This window comes from Musca autumnalis, unplaced genomic scaffold (genome assembly GCF_047663935.1).
Source record: "Musca autumnalis isolate F117 unplaced genomic scaffold, ASM4766393v1 scaffold_2, whole genome shotgun sequence".
NCBI lineage: Eukaryota > Metazoa > Arthropoda > Insecta > Diptera > Muscidae > Musca > Musca autumnalis.
The window spans coordinates 170,955,270-170,964,459 of record NW_027411755.1 but is presented as its reverse complement, the minus strand read 5'-3'; the positions used below and the strand labels follow the sequence as shown (position 1 = coordinate 170,964,459).

The 9,190-nt window shown below is 43.0% G+C and overlaps 1 protein-coding gene across 1 annotated transcript; it reads left to right on the top strand.

Annotated features, from left to right (window-relative positions):
* Positions 1-6,270: 6,270 nt before the first annotated feature.
* Positions 6,271-8,596, top strand: LOC141393176 (uncharacterized). The gene is made up of 4 exons (XM_073966130.1): positions 6,271-7,421; positions 7,486-7,683; positions 7,741-7,886; positions 7,953-8,596. The coding sequence occupies exons 1-4, from the start codon at positions 6,403-6,405 to the stop codon at positions 8,549-8,551; spliced, it is 1,962 nt and encodes a 653-aa protein (XP_073822231.1). The 5' UTR covers positions 6,271-6,402; the 3' UTR covers positions 8,552-8,596.
* The last annotated feature ends 594 nt before the right edge of the window (positions 8,597-9,190 follow it).

Below are 9,190 nucleotides of genomic sequence, written 5' to 3'. Positions count from 1 at the left end.
CCCAGACAGAGGAAAGACAAGTATAATTATAAAAGGGCTATCTTCTACTGCAAGCGCTTCATAGGCGTGAATCCCGCTGAGGTAACTCAAGCGCAATTTCGGGAGATCGGATTGAAGCTTCGATTCGTGAGGCGTTTTGAGCGCAAATATCCTCACGTCGAGAAGATCTTCCTTCCGATCGACCAGCTTCCAACCCCTGGAAACGAAGCAGTCTCCAGCCCAACGGCTGTGATGAAGGCAGCGTCTCCAGGCAATAAAGAAAAACCGGGAGTTTCGGGCAGCTCGAACCCTTTGCGGACAACCTTGGTGTCTGCGGTAGGGTCAAGCGATCCGATACCCTCGGCCCCTAGGATGTCGGATCGGTCAAAAGCCGATTCGAATTTGGCGCGGAAAGAGAGACAGACGCAAACCAACCAACCGCACAGGGTGTCTCCTACTTCGGCTGGTTCGTCGGCGTCTGCCTCTGGATCTGCAGGGGCAAAGAAGAGCGGAGAGTTATCAGGAGCTCCGATTGTACAGAGGACTGGCTCACAGACCACTGTAGGATTGCCTGCCCCTGGTAAATCTTGCCCTTCTGTCGCTGTGAGGAAAGGCGTTGGTACAGCCAGGAGGATAGTGACTGGTACGTCCGATGGTCCATCGACCTCGAAGCAGGGTGGGAAATCGAAGACATCTGCGCAGGAATGCGTAAAGAGGGTTAGATCTTCTGAGGACCCACACCCGACTGCTAAAAGGACGGCGGAAAATCGGGCGAACAATCACTCGGCCTCCTTTGCTGAAGTGGCCGCTCACCAGACGGTTCAAGGGGCTCAAACAGGGAAGACCACCCAAGTCGGCCAGGGTTTGAAACCCCCACAACCTTCAGGTGGGAGGACGCGGGATCCAACAAGATCCGCTAAGATGATCGCCCCGGATGACCTCCAGGTTGCGATCATCGATAGATCTGATCCGGACGGCATGATCGACGACGACCACTGGCTCCTGGTGGAAACTCTTCTGAGGAAGGTGATTACCTCAGACGAGGTAGATGCCAGGAATACCGGCTTTGGCAGGGCAGTCGTCCATATGGGCGTCAGGATCCTGAATTGTCAGGATGAGGAATCTAAGAAATTCCTCATCCAAACAATTAAGGACTCTGGTGCACTATGGGACGGCTGTAGGCTAGCCGCGGTTCCTGTGGGCGAGATACCTCGCAGGATCGCAGCCACGACATGGGTGCCACCGCCGGAATCAGACTTGGCGGATGTCCTGAAAATGATCAGGAAGCAGAACAGAGGTCTTCTGACGGACAGCTGGAGGCTGGTGAAGTCCTTCAAAAATGGTGGAGGAACCGTGATGAAATTCACGATGGATAATGAGAGCGCGAGCTATATTAGGAACTGTGAGGGAGTACTGTACTTCGGATCTGGAGGACTTCGGTTCCGGATTCCGCAGTTGCAGTAAGGAGGTTAGGCAGCATGGCCTTCGTGTGGTGCAAATTAATTTGCATCACTGCAAGGCTGCGGCTGCCGAACTCCTGCTCTCCCTCACAGAAACCGAAATAGACATCGCTTTAGTCCAGGAACCCTATTTATACAAAAATAGGGTCTCTGGACTAAACGATGGTCGCTACTCTGTCTTCTTTGCATCCAGTGAGGATAAGGTAAGAACCTGTATTGTAGCCAAGAAAAGTCTTAATCCTATTCAACTCTACAATTACAGCGATGGCGATACGACTGTAGTGAGGCTAGAGGAGGATACCGGAAGGGCCTTAGTGCTAGCCTCGGTCTACATGCCGTATGAGACACCTGACCCGCCGAACAGACTGGTACGTAAACTGGTGGAGGAGACCATGGGCAGTTGCAAACTTGTGATGGGCTGTGATGCAAATGCTCATCACTTCCACTGGGGAAGCAGTGACACCAATGTGCGAGGTGAGTCCATATTCGACTTTATTTTAGTTAATAATTTGCGAGTATGTAATAGGGGAAACACTGCCACCTTCCAGAATAGGGTAAGGGAGGAAGTCATTGATATTACCCTTACAAATTTGGAAGATACTTTTATAGCAGACTGGAGAGTATCGAAGGAGTGTTCCTTCTCGGACCACAGAGCGATACACTTTCGAGTCTGCTATAGTAGTAAAAGGCAAACGCCTCATCGCAATCCAAGAAGAGCCAACTGGGAAAACTACAACTCTCTCGTTTCTTCAAGGCTGAGTGAGCTTCCTGAGCCCCACACAGCGGAGGAAATTGATAGACAGGTTGAAGGTCTCACAGGCATTCTTCGAGGTTGCTATGAGAAGACCTGCCCATTAACATATCCTGGTAGGAGAACTCAACCAGTTTGGTGGAACAAAGATTTGGCCAAACTTAGGAAGAACAGTAGGAAAACTTATAACAAGGCTAGTAAATCAAAACTCAGTACCGATTGGGATCTTTACAGAGATGCCTTCAACAAGTACAAGAGTGAGATTAGGAAGGCCAAAAGAAACTCATGGATAAACTTTAGCGAGGCCGTAGAGGAGGTTAGTGCAGCAGCGAGGTTCCGCAAGGTGATCTCAAAGGACCCCAAACCCATTGGGAGCATTATGCGAAACGACGGTACCTGTATAGGAATTCTGTAACTTTTATCGATTGAAAAGTTGTTAAAATTTCTTTTGTTTTTGTAACAACTACAAAACAAACAAATGAAATTGTTGTAGAATAAACAATGAGTAAAGTTGTTAAAAAGTTACAGAATAGGTCCCCTGGACTAACTCCGCTTCGGAGACTCTTGACCTGTTAGCAGAGACCCACTTCCCAGGGTGTAAGGATGCCAATCCGGGCCCGCATAGGGTGGCTTTGAGCAGGACTTACACCTTGGAGGATTCGGTCCTTGTTGACGAGCTAATAAGTGATCACAGAGTTTCGTGGGCGATTAGTACTTTTCAGCCCTACAAGTCTCCTGGACCTGATGGTATAATTCCAGCGATGCTTCAGAATGCACCGACTAGTTTGGTTACCATACTGCGAAGGATCTTTAGGGCCTGCATTCTACTTTCGCACATACCGGCACTATGGAAAGAGGTAACTGTGACCTACATTCCCAAAGCAGGGAAGCCAAGTCATTCGTTACCTAAGGACTATAGGCCGATAAGCCTTTCTTCCTTTCTTCTAAAAACTTTGGAAAGGTTACTAGACTTGGAAATTAGATCATACATGAATGATGACATCATAAGCAGTTCACAACATGCTTATACCAAGGGGAAATCGACAGAAACAGCGCTGCATAACGTTGTGAGTTGTATAGAAAAGAATCTGGATGGTTCGAGTTCCACCCTAGCTGCCTTCCTAGATATCGAAGGTGCCTTTAATAACGTGAAACTCGAATCCATTCATTCTGCTCTAGAGTCACTGGGTGTCCCCTCTATCCTTACTAATTGGATTGATAGCATGCTGGAAAGTAGGCTTATAAATTCAAGTATTGGGAAGAGTTCCGTTAGGAAGTCGGTCACCAGAGGCACTCCACAGGGGGGAGTTCTATCTCCCCTACTTTGGCTTCTGGTGGTTAACGGGATACTTAAGGAATTTGAAAGACTAGGAACTCGGGTAGTTGCATATGCAGATGATGTAGTAATCCTAATAAGTGGGAAATATTTATCTACACTGTCTGAGCTTATGCAAGGTGCTCTGGTCAAACTCTCACGCTGGGCATACAGCAATGGTCTTGGTGTGAACCCAGCAAAGACAGAGTTGGTACTATTCACCAAGAAGAGGAAAATAAATGAATTCACACCACCTACGCTAGATGGGGTGCGATTGACCCTCTCTACTGAGGCGAAATACCTGGGAGTGATCCTTGACCATCGGTTAAAATGGAAAAGGAACACGGAGGAGCGTACTAAGAGGGGTCTAATTGCACTTTATTCTTGCAAGAACTCCATAGGTAAGAGCTGGGGCTTAAGGCCACATGTAATACATTGGCTGTATAGGGCAGTGGTCTGCCCCATTCTGACCTATGGATGTCTTGTCTGGTGGCAAGCCCTGAACATTAACGCCAACCTGTCTAGGATATCTTCAGTGCAACGGGCTGCATCAGTTCTCATAACTGGGGCAGCAAAAAGCACCCCTCAGGCAGCCCTGAATGCTGTTCTGAATTTCCAAACACTGGACATTCTGACACAGTACCAAGCATCCAGGAGTGCCTTGAGGCTTAAGGAGATAAATCAGTGGCGTTGGTCAGAGCTTGGACATGCTAGTATTCTGAAACGGATAAACAGCCAGATTGGACTATGTGACAGAGGGGGTGATACTGACTATATTTCACCATTCCTGGACTTTCACAAAGTGAACGTGTTTATCCCTGACAGAAGTGCTTGGGAACAGGACAGACCACTGCCCGAGCGTCTACCCATTTTTACCGATGGTTCAAAAATGGAAGATGGTACGGGAGCTGGTGTGTACTGTGAAGAGTTGAATATTAGCCGCTCATATAAACTTAGCGACGACTGCAGTGTCTTTCAGGCCGAGGTTTTTGCTGTTTTAAAAGCTTTAGAGCTACTAGCAGAAATGACACACAATGCAGATATAACAGCAACCATTTACGTGGACAGCCAAGCTGCCTTGAAGGCGCTTGGATCTTGCACCATCAAATCTAGGATTGTTCAAAACTGCAGGTCTCTTCTTAAAACAAGCAATTTGAACGTCAATTTTTGTTGGGTACCAGGGCATTGTGATGTTGAGGGTAATGAGATAGCTGATGAATTGGCGAGGCGTGGCTCCCAATCCTCGGACCTACGGGTAGAGGACTGTGTAAAGCCACCGCTCTGCTACTTCCTCGGCAAACTCAGGCAGCTCTACGCAGAGAAAACCGTAAGAATTTGGCAAGACACACCTAGATGCAGGGTATCTAAGTCAATCTGGCCGGCAATCTCAGGGCGTAGAACTGCGTCCCTTCTTTCACTTTGCAAGTCAGAAATCAGAATCGTTACAGGGGTCATAACTGGCCATTGCCGAATAAGATCTATGACTTGTAAGTGGGATGACAACAACATTGAGTATTGTAGGTTATGCGAGGATGAGGAGGAGACTGAGACAATCGAGCACCTTCTGTGTAGGTGTCCTAGACTAATGGTCAAAAGACATAAACTTTTTGGTGCGCATGTGATTGAATCTCTCTCTTTCTTCTCCACCATTGACCCTACAGTCCTGTTAGTTTACTGCAAGAGCTTAAATTGGCTCTGGGGCAGATCAACATAGGCTCCGAGTAGTCTTATATATACTCCTTTTAAAATCAATCCTCTTCTAAATTTGGTAATTTCCTCTACAATCACTCATTCTTTTTATTCCCCTCTACAATCACTCATTCTTTTTATTTCTCTCTCTCTCGTCTCATCACTCTCCACCTCCCTCCTTTCCCGTTTTTCCAACATAATACACCATCTTCTCCCATACAGCACACTTCATCATCATCATGTATCACCATCTGCAGGCAAAAAGCACAACATCACACTTCTACTCCACATCATCACCATTTACTTGCACACATCACCATATAGCCGGATCCGCAATTATTTCATTCATAGACGACTTACAACCCCTTCAAATCATCACCATTTACAACACAATAGTCAGGATGATCACAATGGACCTTAAGGTCTCCGAGTGGAGTGGCTGCCGACACGGCAGCTGCGCATCCTAAACCTAACCTACCACTCTTACCATTAAAAAAGTAAAGGAACAAAGCTCATGATATCATCCTACTGTGGAACTCGACCTAGGAACCCTTGTTTTCATGAAATTGTTTCAATGAAACACTCTAGTGTGACCAAGGGCAAACCATTCCTCAAAAGACTGCTTGGCTTTAGTTGTTTTTTGGCGGTTTAATAAAAAATATCGAAGTTTTAGGATCAACTTTTTCGTTACTTAAATTTCACCCTTAACAAATCCTTTTAGGAACATATCCAATGGATTTTATTTGTCAGTTCCATTGAATAACGCGAAATAAATCTTCATATCATAAGCTTATGAAGAAAAAGTTTTAATGTAAACATGCCATAAGATAAATATTTACCCTACGCCAAGATTTATTTAACAGGTCACGTAAGTAGCACAACAACAACTCTATTTTGGCCGAAAATTCTTCAATATGTCAAAATGTTTGTTTACGTTTTCATACAATTTATTCACAATAGCAAAATATTTGACAGATTGAAACCAATCAGCTGGCCGTTTTACGCCACCTTATAATTTCATAATGCCCTACGCCAAATAGTTTGCGTCGTTGTTTAAGTTGTAGCTACAAATTGTTAGTAATATGGCCGTTTTTACATCACATAATTTCCCAAAACAAACCATTCCTCGAAACCTGGTTGGCTTTAGTTAATTATTTACTTTTGCGGAATTCAAGAAAAAATAATTAAAATCTCTTCCTGTATAGAGAATGGATACAGAGGTTGATGATTTATTTGTCGTTTTAAGTTTCTTAAAGCTATGCAAAGCATATCGAAGACTGAAAAGAAAACGACAGGAAAACAATATAGTGTTGTCAAGTCAAAAACTACAAAATACCGGCATTAAAGAGCTTAAAGAGGTAAAGGAGCAACAAGAAGACAACTCTCATGAAACTGCAGGGATTATTGAAATTAACCATGAAGAATTTCAAACCTATGCAAATGATCCACACGAAGAGCAACAACAATTTGATGAATTAATCGAAGCAACGGATAGACTTTCAGATGGGGAAAGTCAATATTTGCAGGACGAACATTTGGTCATAGAGCAAAAACCACTAATGATTGAAAATGAAACCTATGTTGAGCAAGGACAAGAATATCAGTATGCAATTTCTTTTGAAGTGAATGGTGAACAACGTCATGTTGTATTGGGAGGCGAAGAAGAAACTGAACAGACGACGGCCGTCGAAACGCAGAATGTTGATAGCACCTATGAATCCCCGGCAGCAATTTCAAATAATGGTGCGGAAATTTATTACGATGTATGTCCCGAAGGACAAGAGCATGAGGTATTGTTGGAAACTGCAGAGGAATTTGTTGAAGATGCGTGTGAAGATGGTATTGAAATTTGCTATGAAGTAAATGCAGAAGAAATCGAAGAATATCCAGCAGAAAATGCCACAGAGATACAAGACGCTACAAAGAAGCAACGTCGCCGCAAAAGAAGAGGGCAAAATGTCGTCGAAACTGAAGAAGATGAAGCCAGCAAAGAGAAACGACCTCGAACTCGCCTCTTTAAAGTTAGACCCGAAAACTTAAATCGCCATCAAGAGGGTTTCTTTGGGCGTGTTTTTCTTGAAATGAAGAGGCACAATGAGGAACAATTTCTTATACTGACACGAATGAATAAGGACATTTTTGAGAAGTTATTAAAAATGACATTTAAGGCAATGTGCAAAAGGGCACAACACATATATCCCGAAGAGAGATTGTCCATAACATTGTTGTAAGTTTTCTCCAATAAGAATAGAAATTTTTTAGAAACTACTAATTAATACTTTATTGTCTAGATATTTAGCTCATGGAACACCATTTGATGTTATTGCCAAACAATACAAATTAGGTAAAACAACGGTGCGCAATTTGGTGCTAGAAACATGTGACATACTGTATCAAAATCTCAGTCCAATTTATTTGAGGGAACCCACATCTGAGGAATATGTTCAAATTGCTCAAGAATTCAATGCATCAAGACAAGTACCCAATTGGTAAGGAGTTGATATTACCCTTGTAAATTTTTGGGTAAATTGCTTTCTTTTTTTCAGTATTGGTGTTGTTGATGGCAAACACATTGTCCTAAAAAAGCCAAGAAGAACTGTTCTTGAAGAACTAAATTATACCAATATGAATAGTTTGGTAGTAATGGCAGCCTGTGATGCCAATCATATTATACGCTCGGCAACTGTAACGGGTATTATAGCAATTAAATAATTTGCAAGCATAAATTTGTTAATATAAAAATCACTATTTATTACAGTTGAACCTCATCAATCGACATTTGCCAAAGGTATTATGAATAATACTCTACCTTTGCCACCCAATTTTCCATTACCAGATGATGGATCCACGGATTTTCCTTATTACTATATTGGTAGTACATCATTCCCGTTGAGAACGAATTTAATGTGTCCCTTCGACAGTAGCACAACAAATACATCAAATGATAAAGAGGTATACTTTAATTATCGTTTATCTCTCTGTCAAAGTATTATGGAAAACACCTTCATAATGCTTAGCTCAATGTGGAAGGTATTGCTGACGACTTTCGATTTATCACCTCTAAATTGTGAATCAATTGTTATGGCTAGTATAGTCCTGTATAATTTTGTTATGTTAAATGGTGGTGATCGTTGGAATAATGCTGATGGAACAGTAAATGCTGAACTCCCACATAATGTGGATGAAAATACCGAATGGATTAATGTCGATACGGTACAATATCGTTCACATTTAGAATCTATAAGTGAATATGGTGGTGAATCAAGTCAAGCGGCAAATGATTTGAGAAATATTTTGGTTGAACATTTTTATCGTGAAGGACATGCAGAGATTCAACCGGAAATGCTTGAGGTATAGGTTTATGACAACAGAAATATAATAAATACACAATCAACTAAAAAACCTGGTATTTGAATAATCTGGTAGCCGGGGAATCTCGTCTTAAGTTCAAAGATACCTTAATGAAAGGAAAATACAAAACATGAAGTTTTTAGCACCCATTTTTCGAATAGAAATATGGACTATTCTCACTGTCCAGAAATCCAAAGTGTCACTTTCAACCACATCCTTCCCTTTCCCAACAAAAGTACGGGGTTATTCTGAAAGAAAATTCCCCGCGAGTTTTTATTTTTCCGCCGTTTCAACTTAAGGAAGAATGTGAAAAAAATGACGGGGAATTTTCGTTCAGAATAACCCCAATAAATATTTTGACGAAATCTAGAAATTGCAAGGCAAATTGGTTCCGTACATGACCTTCATGCTTGTCATCAGTCAAAGTACTCCCACCACTAGGACATCCGAGGATACATCCCTGAAACCCAGGACGACATTCCATCTGGCATCGGCCGATTGTCACAGCGTAGCTGTAGATCCGAGCAGTACAGACATGTGAACAAATTCACTAATCACCGCTTCAGAGATCTGCCCAAACCTTCTGATGATCAGGTAGCATAAAGGACGTTCCGAGATCACTGCTGGTCGAATACTCTAAGTGAT

Coding starts and splice junctions, on each gene's coding strand:
- LOC141393176 (XM_073966130.1), top strand. CDS start 6,403: ATGGATACAGAGGTTGATGATTTATTTGTCGTTTTAAGTTTCTTAAAG. Junction 7,422..7,485: donor AGATTGTCCATAACATTGTT/GTAAGTTTTCTC, acceptor TTTATTGTCTAG/ATATTTAGCTCATGGAACAC. Junction 7,887..7,952: donor ACGCTCGGCAACTGTAACGG/GTATTATAGCAA, acceptor TATTTATTACAG/TTGAACCTCATCAATCGACA.